The 22,032-nt window shown below is 42.4% G+C and overlaps 1 protein-coding gene across 2 annotated transcripts; it reads right to left on the bottom strand.

Annotated features, from left to right (window-relative positions):
- Positions 1-3,086: 3,086 nt before the first annotated feature.
- On the bottom strand, positions 3,087-18,365 carry kctd6a (potassium channel tetramerization domain containing 6a). Of its 2 annotated transcripts, XM_041956339.1 has the most exons (6): positions 18,240-18,365; positions 16,468-16,572; positions 14,755-14,924; positions 8,978-9,230; positions 4,783-4,941; positions 3,087-3,902 (listed from the first exon to the last, which is right to left on the bottom strand). In XM_041956339.1, the coding sequence occupies exons 2-6, from the start codon at positions 16,492-16,494 to the stop codon at positions 3,792-3,794; spliced, it is 720 nt and encodes a 239-aa protein (XP_041812273.1). In that variant the 5' UTR covers positions 16,495-16,572; positions 18,240-18,365; the 3' UTR covers positions 3,087-3,791. The 2 variants fall into 2 exon arrangements, with proteins under 2 accessions (XP_041812273.1, XP_041812281.1); XM_041956347.1 differs by lacking the exons at positions 14,755-14,924; positions 16,468-16,572; positions 18,240-18,365 and adding an exon at positions 9,697-9,823.
- Between the last annotated feature and the right edge of the window lie 3,667 nt (positions 18,366-22,032).

Genomic DNA, 22,032 nt, shown 5'->3' with positions numbered 1-22,032 from the left:
GTCATAGGAGTTTTATGTGGTAGGTTTATTGTGTATTTTCAAACTGTGCACAATAAGATGGTCCCAAGAGCACCTGAATCAGACACTGAAATTACATTCACTTATACCTATTTCTAAGTCCTCCTAATGTGGAGCTTCAATCTAAGTTCATTTCCATCAATATTTGCTTTTGGCTGGTCAAGACACCATTGTTTACCTGTCAGTGCTTTCCACCACGCATCACTGCCCTCTGAAATTTATTGGTGTCTGCCCTTTTCATTAACTGATATCTTCACGGTAGTGAATATGAGCACACTCCCATGCCACTGGGTACCAGAATCCATTGTATTCAAAGGCACACTCACAGTTTCAGACTTCTCTCATTCTGTTACCATTCTATTCTGCAGTTCATTTAACGTCACAAAAAAATAAAATGCATAAGAGCAGGATTATACAGAAAATATGTAATTATGGTGACAGTAATGTATAGGATACCACAGTGTCCCACTGTAGGCCTACTGGTGAGACAATTAAATCAATTTCAAGAAGGCTGGTTTCATTGTTATAGTCATAAGTGCGCTTACATGCCTTACTGATTAAAACTGATTTGTGTTGCTCAAAAGTTGATCCCAGAGTCTCTCTGTCAGGATCCCTGCTGTGTCAACACAGTGATCCGATTCAAATACATGATGGGTCTGCATTTTTTCACACGGTAGTGTAGGTGTGAATGTGTGGGTGTCACTGTGGCACCTACATGAGGCAGTCGCTTGATTGGTTTTAAGTTTGTAAGTATAGCCACTCTCTGTTGTGCTTGTATTTCTCGGTCTGGATTAGGCCTGAACCACACTGAAAAGGACCTAGGCACATTCACACAGGTCTAAGTCCATACTGCAAAAATGTTACTTTGTGGGTATGACTAACTGAGTAATGAAATTCAACCAGAGGCCAAATGGAAAAAACAAAACAAAACAGGATCTTGTCTGTTGTACAAGATCCTGCTATTTCATCTTCTGATCTATAGTTGTAGCAACATGGTAACCCCAACCCAGCTCCTTGTGTTGGCTTTATGCTGTTTTGTTTTCCGTCTGAATGCAGTCTAACCCCCTGCTCACACCTGTGGACTGGAGAGTCAGTCTCACAGGTCCTCTTCCTTCTTCAAATCCCTGTAGCTTGTTAATGTTGGGAAGCTGTGACGTCAAAAATCAGCTTTCCTTCCATTTTCTTTGAAGCTGTTTTGCATAAATGAGTGGAACAGGAAAGAAGTATATTTCTGTTACCCAGGGAATCAAAACAAGTTTGTTCTCTCACTTACTCATCAGAGGAGAATTACTTGTAGTTAAATGTCTCTTAACTTCTCCAGGTGACTTCACTAGGAGACTTTGAGTCTTGCGTGGGCTGGTTCTAGGATGTTATTTGAGTTCAATTCAGAATAAATGACAGCATGTCACACATCTGGTATTTGAGTCTGTATGCCGTAACATGACTTAACAAGGTTATGCAACCGAAAGAATGAAAATTTTGAAGAACTTTTCTGGAATTTCATCTCAACTTTATCTGTGTGTGAATGTTTGGCCACAAGGGGCCAGACTGGCGTGAAAACAAGGATACAGATTCAATGAATGTGCCCCAACACCACAAAAACTAGGAGCTGAAAAAAGCTACAAAGCTTAGCAGATTTAGGCTTTTACACTGACAGCCCAAATCCATCTTTTGACATATCTACATTGTATCCAGATTGATTTTAGTCCAGACAGCAAAACACCACATGAAATGCAATTTGTGCAAATGAGATCCAAGCAACATCTGAGGGTTTGAAATGCGATTCTAAACAGATTTCTACAGATGCATCTCATTCCGGATGCTCTAGCTGCAGAAATCAGATTTCAAAGTATCTGTGTCACTTATAATGCAATGTCACGTCCAGGGTGACGGAAAGTGCCTCAGAGTGTTTGAGCAGAATCCATGCTGCTACCAGCAGAGTGGTCTGGAGGACAACTCAGAGTTGTTCTGTTGTCCAGTTCTGCACCGTGACTTTACAGCACGATTGTATGGAGGGCAAGTGATTGAGCTCCATGTCTCATGCTTCTGCATTGGAAATCCATGTCATCAGCGCATGTCCAACCCTGATTCCAAAAAAGCTGACATACTGCAGAGTATGTGAATAAAAACTTTATGGTCATATTTCACAAAGTGGTGAACCTCGCTCCATCCTTACTTGTGAACTACTGAGCCTTTCGAGGATGCTCCTTTCATACCCAATCATCATGCTATCACCTGTTACCAATGAACCTTTTTACCTGTGGAATGTTCCAAACGTGTTTTTGGAGCGTTGCACATCTTTCCCAGTCTTTTGTTGCTCCTGTTTGCTGTTCCCGCTCCTGTTACATTTTTGTTACCTTAAAATGAGCCCCTTATATCTTAAGACAGAGTGGGTCCTCTTCCATGGAGTCCACCATGTCTCTCCAGTAGCCCAGAAGGGACAAATCATAGACAGGGTCTAGGCAGTTATAGGGGAGGGTGAGGCTTGGGGTATTCAGTTGGTTGCAATTTGCAACCTCACCACTAGATGCCAAAAAAACCTTCATACTGGACTTTTAATAAATGGTCCAGCGTGATGAGACAAAATCCATAGTCCTCACTCCCTGTAAAATGTATATTTATCTCAGGCTGAGGCTTCAGCAGTCTGAGTTAAACAAATCAAGCAGGTGTCTTTCAAAATTCTCTTCATTTCATTCAAACACTTTATGGGAAAACAGAGGGAACTTTACAAAAAAGACTGCTGAAGCCTCATATCAGCTCCAAGTAAACTTTTGACAATACTTGTACACCGAACAAGGGCTGTGGTTTTGTCTCCCATCACTTACATTGCAAGCATGTTAGGTTCTTGATGGCCAGTACTCACAGGAGAAATTATTACATCAAGGAATATCGCAGTATTCACCTGGCTGTTGTTTTAAGTCAGACTTGAAAAATTGTGACCATATCCTTTAAACTGGTCTAAAATTTATCTATTGTTGTGAGAATGGTAGACAAAAGGAGAAGCTGAGTGAAAAATTACCACAAATTTCCAGAATGTTTTATTTGTAATTAATATTAATTCCTAGTCACTGATGTACAACAGATTTGTGGCCAAAAGCCTTCGGATGTGATGCATGTTGATCATGTGATTCCAAAATCTTGTTCATTCATGTGCTGCTGCAGCAGCCTCCATTCCTCTGGTTTCAGTCTTTCCACCAGATGTTGAATCTGGCTGCAGGGATTTGCTCCTATTCAGCCACAACAGCATCAGTGAGGTCCAGCACTATTGTTGGGTGAGCAGGTCTGGCTCACAGTCAGCGTTCCAGTTCATCCCAAAGGTGGTGGATGGATTTGAGGTCAGAGCTCTGTGCAGGCCAGTCCAAGTTCTTCCACACCAAGCTCGGAAAACCATTTATTTCTGGCTTTGAGCATGGGGGTATTGTCATGTTGAAACAGGAAAAGGCCAAAGGCAAACTGTTGACACAAAGTTGGAAGCTCACTATTGACTATTATTGTGTGCTGTAGCATTAAGGTTGGAGGGCTGTCCATATACTTTTGGCCACATAGTATATAAAGGTAATGTATGAGAATATATCACTTGTAGCTAATATACTAGCCGTCCATTAACTTCACCTTCTGCTTCAGCTCCGAGGAGACTGAGGGAATGATTCAGAAACAACACATCATACAGAACATTAACACTAAGAACAAAACCACCACCAAGCCTCTGTCTGTCTGCAGACACATTGAACGCATCTTCTGTCTGTCCGTCCGTCCTCCCATCAGTTTGTCTGTCAGTCGTCGATTTTGCGAGTTCGCCGGCAGAACGTCCAGTGATGTTCCACTGTGTTCTCATTGGCCCGTTCGCTCATGTGGTGAACACGCGTGTTGCGTATTGTGAAACCCTGAAAAATAATGGGACAAACAAACTGAGTCATGAATTCAATATGTGATTAATATATCATTTATATGATGATTGTTGACTTGATCAAAACATTGTATATGGGTGGAACATGTCTGTAAGTGTGCTCCTGAGGGCATAATTGAGGACTGTCAGTATCTTGCTGTAAAGCATTGTTTATGCTCGACACAGCGTCCCTTTTGCGAGGGTTTGTGCTGCGAAAGTGATATCATCGAACCTGTTGGTTGCAGCAGGTGATTGTGCCCCTCCCAATTTTTAAGACTAGGAGTAAACTGAGCACACAGGGCCTTTCACCGTACATGTGTCCACGAAGAGACATGAGTTTACAGTTAGTTACAGTTGTTCCTCAGCACTAAGGAGCTGTACAGCAGCATGCAGCCATGTTTGGTCTATGGTGTTCTTCTGGCAACACTTGTTGACTTCTTGTTTCTTCACAGAATGTTTTGTTTGTACACCTCTTGGGTGTTTTGGAATAAAACGCAAAGGATTGTGTTGAGGACAAACGTCTCTGTGTGCACTTGCAGCTCACCTTCCATCTGCGGAAGCCCGTGCCATGGTGTCTCAAGCAAGCATAAACAAAGCTTAAAAGCCTCCTGAGGAAGTTCAGGAATTCAGGACTCTTTGCACCTACTCATTTCAAATTCATTTTGCTGTGGTCCAGAGTGAAGAAGTGCTGCTTTCTGTGGATTTCTTTTTCTCATGCAACACACACATCCATGATGAAACATCTGCCTTCATGTTTTTCAACTGTAATGTTGACCCCTAAGCCAACAATGACGTTCTCTGATTGATCTAAACAGTGATTTTGAGCATGAAGATCATTTTCAACACATAATGTTAAAGATGAGATAAAAATCACACACAGCTTTAGAGATGAAGTCGAGCAGGTGGACGCGCAGGCTGACTTCCTGTTGGTGGTCACATGGTCCAAAGGTGAAGGACACCTGGTAGTCTCTGGTGTCCATCATGTGTTTGTTCCACTTTGTGAAGCTGCTCGAAATGGATTCCAGCATTGCATGGACCTAAAAACAGAGTCATGTGACAAATTACTTAAAATGTATTCATCTTTTCTTTGTTTTTATATACATTACCGTTTTTATACTACGTTCAAATTCTTGGCATCTTGTTTACTATATTTTCTAAATTATGGATTTTTATCTTTTTTAAATGTATTCAGTTCTCCCTTACAAATGAGATCTCAATTACCATGGATTATTAGGATTAGGATTATTCAATAAAGGTTATATATTTATTATAATTTAGCTCTTCATACACTTTGAAGAGCTAAATCAACAGATACCACTGTATAAATGGTATAGAAACATTTCTGACATTGGTAAAATTTATATCTCATTTGTTGTATGTATTGCCATGTCATCCATTCCTAACTTGCGACTCTCAAAAAATAATAGGAATAACAGCAGTTTTATAGTAATAAAACAGTAAAATGTGTTGGCCTCCAAACTTGCAAAGTGATTAAAAAATTACTGAAATTATGTACAAAACTCTACAAAGTTACTGATTCACAATTTGTCAAAACAAAGTTATATGTATACAGTGAAAAATTAACATATAAATGATTTAATCATATGACTGTTGAATCATCTACATATATGCCTGTTATGATGCTATTTATTTATTTATTTTTTGTATATACACACTATATTGCCAAAAGTAATGGCTCACCTGCCTTTACCTGCATATGAACTTAAGTGACATTCCATTCTTAATAAATAGAATTCAATATGTCGGTCCAGCCTTTGCAGCTATAACAGCTTCCACTCTTCTGGGAAGGCTTTCCACAAGGTTTAGGAATGTGTTTATGGGAATGTTTGACCATTCTTCCAGAAGCGCATTTGTGAGGTCACACACTGATGTTGGACGAGAAGGCCTGGCTCTCAGCCTCCACTCTAATTCATCCCAAAGGTGCTCTATTGGGTTGAGGTCAGGACTCTGTGCAGGCCAGTCAACTTCATCCACACCAAACTCTCTCATCCATGTCTTTATGGCTCTTGCTTTGTGCTCTGGTGCACAGTCATGTTGGAACAGGAAGGGGCCAGCCCCAAACTGCTCCCACAAAGTTGGGAGCATGGATTTGTCCAAAATCTTTTGGTATGCTGAAGCATTTGGAGTTCCTTTCACTGGAATTAGGGGCCAAGCCCAGCTCCTGGAAAACAACCTCACATCATAATCCCCCCTCCACCAAACTTTACACTTGGCCAATGCAGTCTGACAAGTGCTGTCCTCCTGGCAACTGCCAAACCCAGACTTGTCCATCAGATCGCCAGATGGTGAAGCGTGATTCATCACTCCAGAAAACCCGTCTCCACTGCTCTAGATTCCAGTGGCAGCATGTTTTACACCACTGCATCCGACGCTTTCCATTGCACTTGATGATGTATGGCTTGGATGCAGTTGCTTGGCCATGGAAACCCATTCTGTGAAGCTCTCTTTGCACTCTTCTTGAGCTAATCTGAAGGCCACATAAAGTGTGGAGATCTGTAGAGATTGATTCTGCAGAAAGTTGGCGACCTCTGCGCACTATGTGGTTCAGCAGCCGCTGAACCCGCTCTGTCATTTTACGCAGCCTACCACTTCGTGGCTGAGTTGCTGTCTTTTCCAATCGCTTCCACTTTGTTATAAAACCACTGACTGTTGACTGTGGAATATTTAAGAATGAGGAAATTTCAGGACTGGTATTGTTGCACAGGTGGCATCCTATCACAGTACCATGCTGGAATTCACTGAGCTCCTGAGAGCGACCCATTCTTTGACAAATGTTTGTAAAAACAGTCTGAATGCTTTGGTGCTTGATTTTAAACACCTATGGCCATGGAAGTGATTGGAACACTTGATTTCAATTATCTGGATGGGTGAGTGAATACTTTTGGCAAAATACACATATATATGTAACTTTTTTTTTAACCGTTGCCTTTGTTTGATAGTTCAGCTGAAGAGAGACAGGAAAGGGAGGAGAGAGAGAGAGGGTGATTTGCAGTCAAGGGCCCCTGGTTGAAACTGAAGAACACAGCCTTACAATGTGGGGCGCACTCTACCAGGTGAACTAACGGCACCTCATGACATTATTTAACTTAAGAGAATCTCTTAAAACAATAAATTACATAACTTTAAGAGCAGATTCTTGTCGGCATTTAAAACTGACGTATAAAATGTATAGATAAAATGCTCCTGTTAAGAGAAGAAACAAATTAATGTACGAATCAAGGGTCTATTTAAATTCTCAGTCATCCAGGTAATGCTTATCCAAGGAGGGTTGAATTTAGATCAACTGGACTTTGCTGTAGGAACTTGAAAACATTTCGCCTCTCATCTAATGGGCTTCATCAGTTCTAACTGGCTGTTGGGGAGCCCCAGGTATTCAACCTCTGTGGGGTCTTTATCAGTGGAAGATGTAGATCCCTGAACCCTTCAGACGAACAACACCAAGCCACTGGTTTAGATATGTAGACAACAAAACCCAGGAAGTGCAAGCCTTCACAAAACACATTAATTCAATGGACAGTGACATCAAGTTCACACAAGAGGACCGTCAGGAACAACAGCTTGGCCTATTTGGACTGTTCCACACACAATGAAGAGGCCAGGTGCCTCCACATTGGAATATACAGGAAACTGAAACACACAGACTAATGTTGGGACCTCAACACGTGGATGAACAAAGACCTGCATGTGAAGACAAAAAGCCTGAACCTGAAAGGCCTACATGCAGAATCCAAAGCCCAACAAAGAACAAAGAAATACCCGCAAAATCCCATCAGGCCTTGCAAATCACATGTAAGTGTCAGATCTGGCTTGAATCCAAATCCGGTTTCCCATTGGACGAGGCCCACCTGAAGTCAGGGGAATGCCCATGACACGGCCATGTCATCACAATATAACAATAACAATATAAATTTTGTGACGTAGCTACTCGTGTAGCCATGTCCACCATCTTGGTCCCCCCCCCCTCTGTCTCTCTCTCACACACACACACACACACACACACACACACACACACCAGATGTGCAACACGCTTGCTTGCTGCCCCTTTATACTTGCTGGTGTAGTTGCTTGTATTATAGCTACTTGTGTTGTAGTTGAACAATAGATGTTTATTGATTGAAAGATTATTGATCAGTATTGCTCAAGTAACAAACACACAAAGGCTTGAGGGATACACATACAGCTTGTGGATACCCTAACTGGACCTTTGTGAAAACGATTCAGGAAGAACACCAACACTGCGGGTGGTGAAAAAAAGAAGAACAAACACAACAACATCGTCATTCCATACATGCCTGGTGTATCTGAGAAAAGAGGATTTACAACAAACACTGCATTCCTGTGTAACTGTCATACCCAAAGCACTGCACACCCAAACGCAATAAAAACAACTGTGTGTGCAGTCCAACGCACTGAGGACTGCACAGACTTGTGTATCAGGGAAACTAAAAAAACACTGAACAAATGCATGGCTCAACACAGGAGGACCATCTCCTCAGGCCAAGACTCAGTAGTTTACCTACACCTAAAAGATAAGGAACGCTCATTCAAGGACAACAATGCACATATTTTGGACAGGGAGGACAGATGGTTTGAAAGAGGAGTGAGGGAGGGTATATCTCCCCCCTTGGATGAGAGGTGGAATGTTTATAAGTCTTGACAATCAAGTCCAGTTGCCCTTGATTCAACCCTCCTTATGTATGAACTCTGAAACACAGTAGCAGATCTCAATTTCCAAAGCAAATGTGAGGAACGCTGTTGTTAAGTTGCGTTTTATGACACAATGTGATATTTCGAGGCAGCATAAATACAAACACAGTCAACAGAAAGATGCCAACAGTGAGAAACAGGTGTAGATTTCCACTAAGCAGCACATATTAAAAAAATAAAATGTTTAGAACTTAGTGAAAGGTTTTTCAGAATTGTTTGACTCCATGAATGAACTGGGGAAATACAAAGGCAGGAGCAGACAGGAGGGTCAGCAGATAAATAAGATAAGAGTGCGTATATTTATGTTCAATCAATACAACCATAACCAGGCCAGTTCCTAATTACCTTAGTGGTGATCGTGAGCTGGGTGATGATGACTGCAACAGGGTTGGAGTATTTGGACAGCTTCCTAGTGCTGGACAGCTCCACCACCTCCTCATAGGTGTCTGTGGAGTAGGGCAGCAGGGGTTTGGGGTCTCCCAGGCACTGGATCAGGGGCTCGATCTGATAAAAGTCAGCCTCCTTCCTGAGCAGCTCAGTCTCCTTGAAGTCGTACGGCAGTGTCAGCTCTGACGTTCGCAGGAAGTTGAGGATGTAGCTGAAGCAGCAGAAACAGAGACAAGATCACTACATACTGCTGAGCTGATGATTCTGTAAAACTCTGAGCTGTCAGTTAAAGTCAGGACAGGAAGGGAGAGAGCTGCTGGACAACTCCAGAGTGAGAATCGTTTGTTTTAGTCTTTCTGACATTTGAGTTTCATATTTATTCTCAGAAAAAGTAATGTAATATTGCACAGTTTATAGCATGTATGAGTTAGAAGGATGTTTTACAGTAGTGCAAAGAAATAACAGTATGTATGTGAACACAGTGTTACATTATACAATGCTTGAGTTGAATAACCTGACAGCTGCTGGAATGAAGGTAGGTAGCATTCCTTTTTACAGAGTGGATGCAGCAGTCTGTTGCTGAAGGAGCTGCTGAGGGTCCCCTCTGTGTCATGCAGGGGGTGAGAGTGGTTGTCAACGATAGATGTCAGCTTGGTTAACATCCTCCTCTCACCTACGTTGTCAATGGTGTCCAGCTGCAGTCCAAGACAGAGCCAGCTCTCCTGACCAGTCTGTTCAGTCTCTTTTTGGCCATCTCAGAGCTTCCACAGCCCCAGCAGGCCAGTGTCCTACATACTCCAAAGGACCTCAGTCTTCTCAGCAGATGGAGACGACTTTGGCCCTTCCCGTACAGGGCATCTGTATTGGTGGTCCAGTCCAGTTTGCTGTTGAGGTGCACACCCAGGTATTTGATCTCAATGTCCAAACCCTGGATGCTCACTGGTGTGATCTGTGACCCCTTCCTGCGCAAGTCCATCACCATCTCCTTGGTCTTGCTGCCGTTGATGTGCAGGTGATTCAATCCACACCAGTCGACAAAGTTGGTGATGTCTTCCCTGTATTCCAGCTCATTCCCCTGTAATGGACGTCCAATGATGGCTGTATCATCTGAGAACTTCTGGATGTAGCAGCTGTCTGTGTTGTGTCTGAAGTCAGATGTGTAGAGGGTTAAGAGACAAGGAGAGAGCACAGTACCTTGTGGAGCCCCAGCGCTACCTATCACATCTGACAGACAGTCCTGAAGCCGCACATACTGAGGTCTGTCTGTGAGGTAGTTGAACAGTGCAATGATGAAAGCTCCAAATATGACAAGAACGCACCAAAATCGGTACTGGGAGATCTTCAGGTATGCCACTTGCATTTTGCAGCAGATGACTACAATAGGAAGATGCCGTGCACACTATAAGCGATATTGGCCACGGCGAATGAGAGGCCTGGGACAAGCAAGGCCAAACAGCGGTAAGCTATTTTTAATCTAACATTAGTTAGATTGATTGCATAGCTAAAATTCTATATTGTGTCTGCTCTATTTAGTACTGAGATCGTTTACAAGTACAATCTCTGTAGGACTGCTATCAAGGTCACCGATACCACCTGGTTCGTTAGTGTTCCTGGCTGTTGTAATGGTTGTAAACGACACTCATTGGAGTTGTCACATAAGGCCAAATGTGAATGGTTGCTAACAGTGTTGGGGGTTAGACATTACTAAAATAATGTGAAATTGGTAATAAAGACTTCATTAATATTATTACAATTACTATGTCATATAACACATTACTGCCAGAAAGTAAGGAGCTCTCGTGTTGACAACCCTTTTGTGATATTCAAAAGAGAGAACAAGAATTCCAAAACGTTGTTGTGAAATACAGCTTGGGTCAAGAAACCTGACAGCCACCTCACTAATGGTTAAAATTATAAACCAGCACAAAAATGACAAAACACTATTGTACAAACACTAATGTGAGCACCACAAAAGCAGTGTAATAAGTTATGCATTACTTTACACAGACAGTAATATTGTTAAGTAACTAGCAGTATTAGTAATGTGTTTTGGAAGTAACTTGCCCAAAACTGGTCATTAAAGCTCTTGGGAAGGGATTAAAAGACAACACTGTAGGTGGAGGGTAAGTGGTGCCGTAAACCTCCTCCTCTGTTGAGGGACAGGAAGAGATGGGGTGAGAAACCTCCCTCAACAGATGAGAAGGTCTATGACACACCTGTCCACCACCTACAATGTTGTGCTATCATGTCCTCCCAGGACATTTAACAACTATTCACATTTGGCTTTATGAGATAACTCCAATGACTGCTATTCACACTTGGCCTCAGGTGACTCCAGCGACTCTAACCACTGCCATTATAACAGCCAATTTTACTAACAAACAAAGTGGTAACAAAGACCTTGATAACGACTCCCCACAGGTACCTGGAACTCCCCAACAGTCAGTCTGAAGCCCCTTTAATGAGAAGCAGTATGTTATGAAGTATCTACAACCAAATCCAGTTTGCTTAAGATTCCATGGCCTCAACCATGACCTTGATGACAGAGAATCTTGACATGTTAGAAACTACCACTATTTGAAACTTGATTTAAGTGTGATGTATTATAACAGTTGGAAGCTCCTTGAATGCAACATAATACTTATTATTTTATTGTATTAATACTGTTTTTATTAGTGCTGCAGTTTTCCCCTCCTTTTCCTATTGTGCCATTGTGTTACCCTCTCCCTCTGTCTCCTGTCTGTTTCTCCCCTGTCTGTTGTGTATGTGTATGTGTCAGGGCGTGGCTGACAGGTTTGGTCCAGCCCCTCTTCTGAGCCAGGTGAGCCACCTGCTCACAATCAGACAAGCTGGAGAGACTCTCCTGCACCTAGTTTTCGTTGAATTGTCAGTTCATCTTTGTGGTAGCTACTGACACCCTCGACAAATCACTTAAGTATTTTTTGCTTCCTTTTTTTCCCTGTCTACTTACCTGCATTCCTGAGTCTTGTTTGTTGTGCTCTGATGCGTATCGTGGCCTGCTTCTGCCCATGCCCTGTCTGTCTGTGCCTCGTGAGTTTACTGGATTTGGATACTCTTACGGCCTGCTCACCTCTCATCTCTTCAGTCTTTGTGTGGTTCATCTGGATTCTTCTGTCGCACATTCTTCAAAACACTCATTAAAATCCACTGACTTTTAACTCAACTCCTGCCTCCCTTGTCTGAGTTCAACATTTGGATCCGTTTGTACTAAAAATGAAACACAGTCGCTTTGTCAGAGCGACAATGTGGTGGAATCCTCATTTCTGAAAACAATGCATTTTTGTAAGATAACACAGGTCTGATGGATGTTTCCCTCTCTGCAATGTTAAGTACATGCCCAAAAGGTAGCACTTCTCCTACATGGGCATGAGGGAAAAATGGACATTTGCTATTTTGGAGCACAATGAAAATATTGTGCAGAGGAAGCCTGCCACTAACGGTGAATGTATAAAACGCATACATATTAAGTAGGAATTGTTATTCATTTTATTGCTTTAGTATGTTTAACCAAAAATAACATATAATGTTTTTAGTATGCTGAAAGAGTGAACAGAACATAGTGCCTTCTTTGTTACAAAGAGACCCTGGCTTGTCACAGGCTGTTGCTCAAGCTTGAATTTACAACTGTTCTGCACTTGGTCCAAAACTCCCTTTTCCCTCTCATCTTATTGCATGACTTCATAGAAGACCTGTCAGCTTGCATGAATTATAATATCCATATAGGTAAAACCTACGACTATACATTTTCCGGATTCTTTTGTTTCACTGAGAATCTTATCTCCAACATTTGGCATGTATCGCTTCTCATGTTCCTTGTAATATTAAAAAGACAAAAAAATATCTTGACTGTTCTCCTTTATTAAACAATTCCACCACAGCATGTTGTTACTATGTTCTTTCAAGTCTTCATCTGTTCTGTTTCCTTCAATATCTTTTTTGTCATTTCAGGTGAGGTGCAGTTAATTTAAACACAAGATACTTGTGCTCAAAAAGAGGACAAGTATCTTCAGTTTACACTGCTGATATGAAACATCATCAACTGAATCGGTGAGACTCAGACACAGCTCGGGGATGTGACAACTGATACTGGAGTGGGACTGGTCGACTCGGTCACATGCACGTTCCCCCTCTGTGGCATCAAAAAGTACGTCGTTCAAAACAGTCTGTTTACAAAAAAAGAGTCTCTGCTTGTCTAAGGCGGCGTCCCAGAGTCACCCCCCCAGTGCCAGTCACCCCCCCAGTGCCAGTTCACATTGCTCCTACACAATCCAAACAGCACTGCCACGTTCAACTGACCCAGAGATGCTCCAGGTAGTGGCCAGCACCGATGCTACCATTTAACTATTGCTAATGCTAATGCTAACCACTAAGAAGAACAGAAGAAGACAATACAGTTCCGATGCTACCATTTAGCTAGTGTTAAGTGCTAACCGCTACCTGCTAAGAGGAACAGAAGAAGACAATAAAGCTAGATTCACCTATACTGTTAATGTTAACTGCTAGCTACCAATACTAACTGCTACAATACTATCATACTACCACCGCTTTAGCTATTGTTAGCTGCTACAATGCTACCACAGGCCTAGATGCCACATGTAAGTGCCGATTGCCACACTACCATAATCTACCCCTGCCTCTCACCAACTGCACCAATTAAAGCGGGGAAGGAAACTTGTTTACAGCTGGAGGACCAACAATGGGTTGTGAAGACGTTTTACAAATCTCACATGCACAACTTTAGTGCGTGCCTCATTTAACCTCCTCTTTGTCCAAACATTGCAGCAGTCCCAAAACCATCCACAGAGGAAGCAACCGTGAAGAACCAGTTCCCATTTCCAAACTGGCATAATAAGAAGTTTTGCTATCTCAGAATTGTCATTGGTGACAGCATCCAACAAAAACTTCCCACGCATCTGTTGGCATCGGAGGGCAATTTGAGCAAAGGCATGACCAGTCTTTGTTGGAAACGTAGCTAGTTTGCAATACAAGCAAAGAGAATAGGGAAATTTTGTTTCTGAGCAGCACCTATCCAGAGGTGGAGAATAGAAATCCAAACTGAAATAGCCTGGCCCCGACTACTTCTCCATACATGTCAAATGATGGCGGCGGTGTTAGAAGAACAGATTTTGCAGCCGCACGCCCAGGGACACAGAGAACATCACCAACAACTACAGACGTCTTTCAAACAATATCTCTATCTTGGACAGATAGAGATAAGGTTGAAAATCAACAAAATGGTCCTTCAAAAGGCCGATGTTCATGTACATAATTATTAGATGTTAACATGCATTTTGCATGTCAGCATGTTAAACGTGCTAGTTTGTCTCAAGCTGTCTATCCAAAGATATTGCAAACAGAATATATATATACAGTTAGATACTGAGATTGCTGCAGGATGAATGTGACACATCTGATCATCTAACGGCAGATATATATTTCTGCTGCATGGACACACTCACATACACCCTCACATTACTGTACAATTAGGCACACATGGGATCTATTGCATGTCTGTCTGTCCTCTCCTCCATTGGTCTTCCTGGGCTTCCATTTCCTCCCCATTAAAAGGTTATTTTGGGAAAGTTCTTATCTGAATCAAGGGTCTAAGGATAATGGGGGTTGCATGCGGTGCAGATTGTGAATTCCCTTGAGGCAAATTTGTTATTTTTTATATTAAGCTACATGAAAAAAATCTGACTTGACTTGACACTCACCGAAACAGTGGGCCGTCGCGGTCGATGAAGTAGTTTCCTTGTGCATCCCTGACAGTGGGGAGGTCTCCACTGAACATAGCTCCCAGCATGGAGTCTGGGTAGCGCTGCAGCGTGGACAGAGACGTGCTGTACACACAGCCGCCCACATTCAGAGTCACTGGCTCCCCCATCTGGACAGAGCAGAAACACTAGTCAGAGGCAGCACTGAAGACCTTTCCAAATACAGACAAAACCAAGAATGAATTTGTGTTCAAACTTTTTGAACGCTGAAGTCTAATCTCCTGAGAACAGAAGGACGCAGTACGGTCAGTTTGTTACTGGGATGACAATGTTCCTGCTGACATCAGCAGCTCAACCATGCTCAGTTGACTACATCGGTAATCATGAAGTGCTTTGAGTAGATTCTTCTCAGGTACATCAGAGGGAATCGATCCACAGAGGATGCTGTCTCCATCACCCTGCACATAGCCCTGACCCACCTGCAGCAGCCCAACACCTACGTCAAGATGCTATTTGTAGACTTTAGCTCAGCTTTCAACACCGTCATCCCAGACAAGCTGGCACTGAAGCTAAACACAGTGGGTCTGCCTGCAGCACTGTGCCACTGGATCAGAGACTTTCTCACCAACAGGCCTCAGGTGGTGAGAAAAGGGAACGCAACATCATCCCCTCTGGTCCTCAGCATGGGCACACCACAGGGTTGTGTGCTGTGCTCAGCCCAGCCCTCTTTACCCTGTTTACTCACAACTGTGCTGCCATCCACCCCACCAACACAGTCGTGAAGTTTGCGGACGACACTACAGTAGTGGGTCTCATTTCAAATAACAACAAGACCCACTACAGAGAGGAGATACGCCAGCTCACCCAGTGTTGTTCAGCCAACAACCTGGTGCTGAACACAGGGAAGACCAAGGAGGTCATTGTGGATTTCAGGAGGTCCAGGAAGACGGATCACGCCCCCCTCCTCATGGACGGAGAAGTGGTGGAGCGTGTGGACAACATCATGTTCCTGGGCCTCCACATCACATCTGATCTTTCCTGGTCCATGAACACCTCCCGCCTGGCGAAGAAGGCACAACAAAGGCTCTTCTTCCTCAGGAAACTGAAACGGGCTGGACTCTCCTCTCGGTTGCATGTCAACTTCTACACGGCCACAATTTAAAGTATCCTCTGCCTTAGTATATTTTTATTGTCTTAGTATATTTTCATTTTTGGTATATTTTTATTGCATTTACGCATATTTTTTACTGCATGTTAGTTTATCTTACTCTAGTATATTTTATTTTATTATCTTTCTTATTATCTTGTTTCTAACACGGGGGTTCCAATGCAAATTTCACTGACATGTTATGCTCAATGACAATAAAGGCAATCTTGAATCTTAAATAAACATGCAGTACCATGCTCACTGTAATGTAGAAACAAAATTAAACTAAATCTGACATGATACACAACACTGTCTCTGTTTATTTTTACCGACTTACATTTACTTCTCCAAAAGTATTGCAGATTTTCAAGTGGGTGCTATTTTGATAAACTGACCAAATATTTGAAATATAAACTGTCTAAACTAGGACTTTCATTAATGTAATGCATAACTCCTAACCCTAGTCTATTAAAGTTTTGGACCCAATGGCTAAATCTACCATATCAAGCAGATTGGGTATTGCTCAGGGTAAAACTGTCTCTTTGTTAATGGACACACACACACACCATGTGACCCAGGTCTCCATTCTCCATCTGCAGCCCTGGGCTGTCTGTGTTGTTTCCTGTCAGGTCAGACTGTTGAGGAGATCATTTCTGTGTTTCCACCAATACCTGCAACAAGAGGTAATAAGAGATATTGGTTGCCATGGAAATAAGCAGCCAGCTGCTTATTAATCTGGCTGATTAGTTTTGTACCTCTGATGTGTCCACACACTGCCAGTCAGTGAGAAACAGAAGGAGGAGTGGACCTCATTTCTAAATTCTCAGAAACAAACTCATGAATGAACCTCCCTGGGACTGATTAATGAAACTCACTCAGCATTTCAACAAGCTGTATTTAAATTGTATGTCACAAATTAAAAAGCTGGGAGTCTCTAGGTACCTCTCAATTTCAATTTTAATGTCACTTTGAATTCAGCCTGCTGCAACTTGAATACAAAACCAATCTTAAGTACCTGAACTATACAGGCTAAAGTAGTAAATTCAGCACAAGTGTTGTTTGCAGAACATTATCTCCATCATGTGTTAGAGCTGAAATAATTACTTCACCACCAGTGGCAACCTCTGGGGCTAAAAAGTGAAGCCAATATAAAACCAAGGACTGCAGCTCCTCCAAACGCCACTTGAGGCTGGCTCCAAAATCAGTCCCCATAGAGCCCCATATTAAAATAGCCAACTTTACAGGAGAAATAATCATGTTTACAACTTGATACAAAAAACAGTTTTGGTCTCAAAAGCTAATTTTCCCCATTCACGAAAACTGTACCACTCCCACAACTTTTTGAGACAGTCCCCTGTGGCAGGAGGCTGCCATCCATCAAGCACATTTCAACTATTCTTATACTGCATACAGAAAACTTTTGCATGTTCTCTGGTGAATACTTTGCACATTCCTGTACAAAACTGTTCAGTGGTTTCATTTAAATAACACATTGAACACATTTTAATTAATACTTGTTCATATATTGTTAATCTGTTTTCTATTTATGCTTCTGGACATGCAGTACTTGCCTTTTTATCTTTCTTTATATTTGTATGCTTACAATGTTTATTGTTATGCACCAAAACACCAATGCAAATCCTCATATGTGAAAACCTACTTGGCAATGATAAACCAGATTCTGATTGATTAATTGCCTAACAGGAAATTAACAACCTGCATCAATTTCTAAAATTGTTAAAGACATTTATTTAGCAAAAATGCTAAACATTCTCAGTTTCCTTCTTCTTTCCTAGGAGGATTTGTGGTTTTTCTCTGTTTCATGTCAAGACAAATTGAATATATTTGGATTTTGGACTATTGGTTGGACATTTGAAGATATCACTTTAGTCTCTGTGTTGGTCATTTTTTTGCAAAAGATTTATAAGCTAAATCGTTAAATTAAAAAGACAGCATTTTTTCATTTACAGCCCAAATCAGTAATAGAGTGAAAACAGTTTATCTATCCAAAGCAGCACAGTACGAACCTTCAGCATATCATGTCAGTTGTTATTGACACTGTCATCTGTTAACTGTGGTCACTTTACAGGCTGAAGTCTGGTGTTGCTGACCTGCACTGCGTCATACTGCAAAACCTTCCTAAATGATTTTGACACACGAAGGTGTTGATACCTGCTGTGTGTAATGATTAGCTAAACACTGACGTCTCTCTCCCTCTCAATAAAGCTAATCGGAGTCTCGCTGCGGTTAACGGTTAGCTAGCATGATGTATATACAACGCAGATGTCACACCGTCATTTAAAACTAAATTAATAAAATTTCAAAAAGTCCGTTTTACCTACAGTCGCCCCATCACTGTCGACTGCTGCTTTCACAGGACACACACCTGGAGGTAAAAGCTAGCTACGCTGTCCATGTACATCCATCCGTTATTCCACTGTCAGGTCAGACAGCGACTGTGAGGAAACTTCCGGTAAGACCTATCAAAATAAGACCTGGTGAAATATGCGTTGTTTCTGTGAGACGGAGAAAAATGCAATTATTGTACAGACTCACAGCTGTAGAAATAATTTTAGAAAAACTGAGAGCATGAGTATCGCCGACTTCACACACACATCCTAAACAAAAAACAAAAAAACAAAACAGAATCATGTGCTTATTTAATTCATCCAGTCTAAAATTACTGGAATTGGTCTATAAAATAACCACCATTGTGTAACAGTTTCTACCACGTAAACTAGTTCAGAAAAAAGACACAAAAAGTTTGAGTAGCAATCAATGTATTTTTGGAATAATAGTAAAATTAGTGGGCCTTTCTATGAAGCTATTTATGGTTATTATGAGTTTTAGTGTTTTTAATTTCTCAATTTACAATTCTATTACTTAGTGTTATAGTATTATGTTAAGATAACTGAATTGTTGTAAAGTTATTGTTGGTTATTTCAGACTTAATTTAAGATTGAAGTATTACCAGAATATTTTTTCTGTATAATTACATACCCCCATATACTTAGCTGTGCATACCAATGAAGAGATTCATAGTAAGGGGATTTTCTGAAATAATGAATGCAACTCTATTGAAGCACCTAACCAACTAACGATTATTTTCATTATTGATTATTCTATAAATTGTTTTCTTCTTTAATGATTTAAGCATTAATAGAGTGCCAAAAATCTATGAAAGATCTCTATTGCAGAGTCTAAGGTTATCACCTTCTACATCTCCTTTTATATCCCTGCTACTGTTGCTGTTGTCTGTAACATAAAATATCTTATCTTATGTTATGTTTATTGTTTACAGACATGTAGTATCTACCTCCCACCACCTGGGGTCGCCAGCATAGCCTGCCGGCTACAGAAACACGGAAACTATTTTGTTTATCAGTGGTTACATCCTGTTGGTCACAGCTCCTCTGTCTTTTCCAACTGCACTGGAACTAATCGTTCTAAAAACCGTCTTCATTTAGTCTCCGCGCATTTGTAATATTCAACAAACTTTGCTGCACACGTCGCTTAAAGCGTTCGGGAGAGTTTTACTTGGAGACATCTGTCTGGAAGTCCCGGAATTTATTCTGGCGGGCTTCAGTGTTAGCTTGTTCTGTTAGCCTGCTGGTCCGTGAACCGCGATGACCACGGACAGAGTTTTTCTTTCTGCGTATTTCGATTGTTGACTAAAACCGGAGCTCCTCCGTTTATTATGGCGAGTGAAAACACCGAAACCAACGCGGGGAACGATGAGGAAACTGGTCCTCCGTCAGAGCCGAACGAGCACGACTATGCCCACACTGCGGCCAGTAACTTTATTTCCACGGATGCATCCTCTGATACACCGGTGGCTGACGGTGTAGTCAACGCGCAGCAAAGCTTTAATGCACCGTCTGAACCCGAGCAGAGTGTGCCGGGGCAGCCCACCCTATCGGTAGATCTTCCCGAACCGGCTGTGGGTGCGGAGGTGGACTGCCCCGGTGGAAATGATGTGGAAGCTTCCTCTCCGCTGCCGCCGCAGACCGAAGAAGATCCCCACAAGACAGAAGCCTCTGAACTTGCCGTTTCCGCCCCCTCAAGCACGTCGCGTTGTGGCCGGCGGCGTGCCAAGCGACCGGAGGACAAAAACTGCTCCTGCTGCAAGTCTGAGTTCGAGCGGCAGGGCCGCAGCTTCAACCGGCGGGCGGTGTACACCTTCACCACCCCGGAGACCGTGCAATGGGTCTTCCCAGACTCCACAGTGCATGAGAAGTCCTTCCTGTGCGAGACCTGCGCGCAGGTTGTCAGGAGCAAATGCAAGCGCAAACAGAGCGGAAAGCGGTCCCTGTGGCTGAAACCGCCTGCGTTAAAACAGGTGAGTTTGTGGCTGATACAATCGCGACATGCTGATAACAGTGGCATCACAATCACAAAGAAATTAGCACAGAAAATGTACACTTTCAGCAACAATCAATGTGAAAACAGTGTCAAATTCTGCACAGTGGATTCGAAATGAGAATTAGAAAATGTTTATCATGCTTTTGTTTAAAAACTGAATGTGAGCTGATATGTCATAATCACATTTTAGCCACCAGTATGATCTTGTTTCATACATGTGGGATGCATAAAGATGTGTTCTGTTTGTTTGATGTTGCTGAGTGCAGTCAGAGGTTAAAGACAAAAAGAAGAAGGGCCGCAGGATGGGGAAGAAGAGCAAAGCGGCTCTGCTGGTGAGCAAGTCCTGCTATAAGGCCGCTTTCAAAATGCTCTGGTCCGCCAAAGGTGCTCGGAAGCCTATGATGGAGTTCTGGAGCAAACAGCTAAAAGAGGAGGTGAGTACAGAAGCTCCTTCTGGTTGATGCACCTGTTGGTCAGAACAAACATATTCTTGTCGTTACTACCACTTGTTTGTTTGTGTTTTGTGGTGGTGGTATAGATGAAGGTGCTAACGCGGCAAACGGATAATCCCTTCCATCAGAAGGTATCGAGCAGGAAGCCGCTGTCGTCCTTCCCCTGGCGACGTTGTCTGAACTGGGCGCAGGACAAAGCTCCACTTGTCACCACCTGCCTTACCTCATTGTTTCCCGACATCAACGCCCTCTCCAAGAGCAGCCAGTAAGTCTAGGTTCAGAATAAGCCAGCGTTCAGTTCACACAGTCCACAGAGCTTTAACGCAGGTCCTCGGCCAAAAAAGAAGAGGAATCCTGCTCATGCAGATGGTTAATTTCAGTTTTTAAAATTATCTACTGAGACCTCTTCATGGGTCTGTGGGTCTAAATCTGACCAGATGTTGGTTGGTGATCTGATGAATCTCTGTTCTGTTTGTTTGTGTGGCAGCCTGCTGTCAGAGGAGCAGGCCCAGACACTGCTGGAGCGCCGGGCCGTGGTGGCACTCTCTATCCCCCTCTTCACCAGGAACATCTGGAAGAACAACTTCCTACAGGCCGCTCTGGGGGCAGAGCTTCGCCTTCAGGGCTGCTCTGGCTCTGCTCTTGACGCCCTTAACACCATGGGACTGTGTCAGAACAAGGACACTGTCAGGTTACTGCTGCACAGGCTCCGAAACGGCAAGAAGACTGTGAGTATCATTATCAGTGGTGCTGGTGGTGCAGGACACAAAACTGATTTTCTACATAAACAAATTTCTTTACTATTAAACCAATTTCAGATATAAGTGTGATCAACAACATCAGGTAGACACAACTACAGATAAAGTAAACATAAAAGATTAACAAAGTACACAGTTTGTACTCATTCAGGGGTAGAAAGACTGAGGTAAAGGGTAAAATAGAAGTCTACACAGGTTATAAGCGTCAGTTCGCCTATTTCAGTATCTCTGAGTCTGAAGACAGTGTAGAATTGGTCAGGAAAAAAAGGCACGCATGTGACTCTGATGTGTAGAAGCTCCACTGTTTAACTGCTGTTTAATTTGGATAATTCCTAAATCCCATCCCTAAGCCTGCCTCTGTGGCGCTAATGTTATTATAATATACAATATTTACCTTCCGTAACGGACGTGCTGCTCGGTAGGGCACTAATGTGTAGAGTGTCAAATACATAGCATTCCTGGAATTAAAGCCCCCCCCCGAGACAGAGATTTGTTGACTATTGATTTGTTCAATATAGAATAACACCATAATTATTGATTAATAGCAAGCAGTAAACAA

Source organism: Chelmon rostratus, chromosome 2, assembly GCF_017976325.1.
Source record: "Chelmon rostratus isolate fCheRos1 chromosome 2, fCheRos1.pri, whole genome shotgun sequence".
NCBI lineage: Eukaryota > Metazoa > Chordata > Actinopteri > Chaetodontiformes > Chaetodontidae > Chelmon > Chelmon rostratus.
Note: the sequence above shows the minus strand (reverse complement) of the source record. Positions and strands in the feature narration are given on the sequence as shown.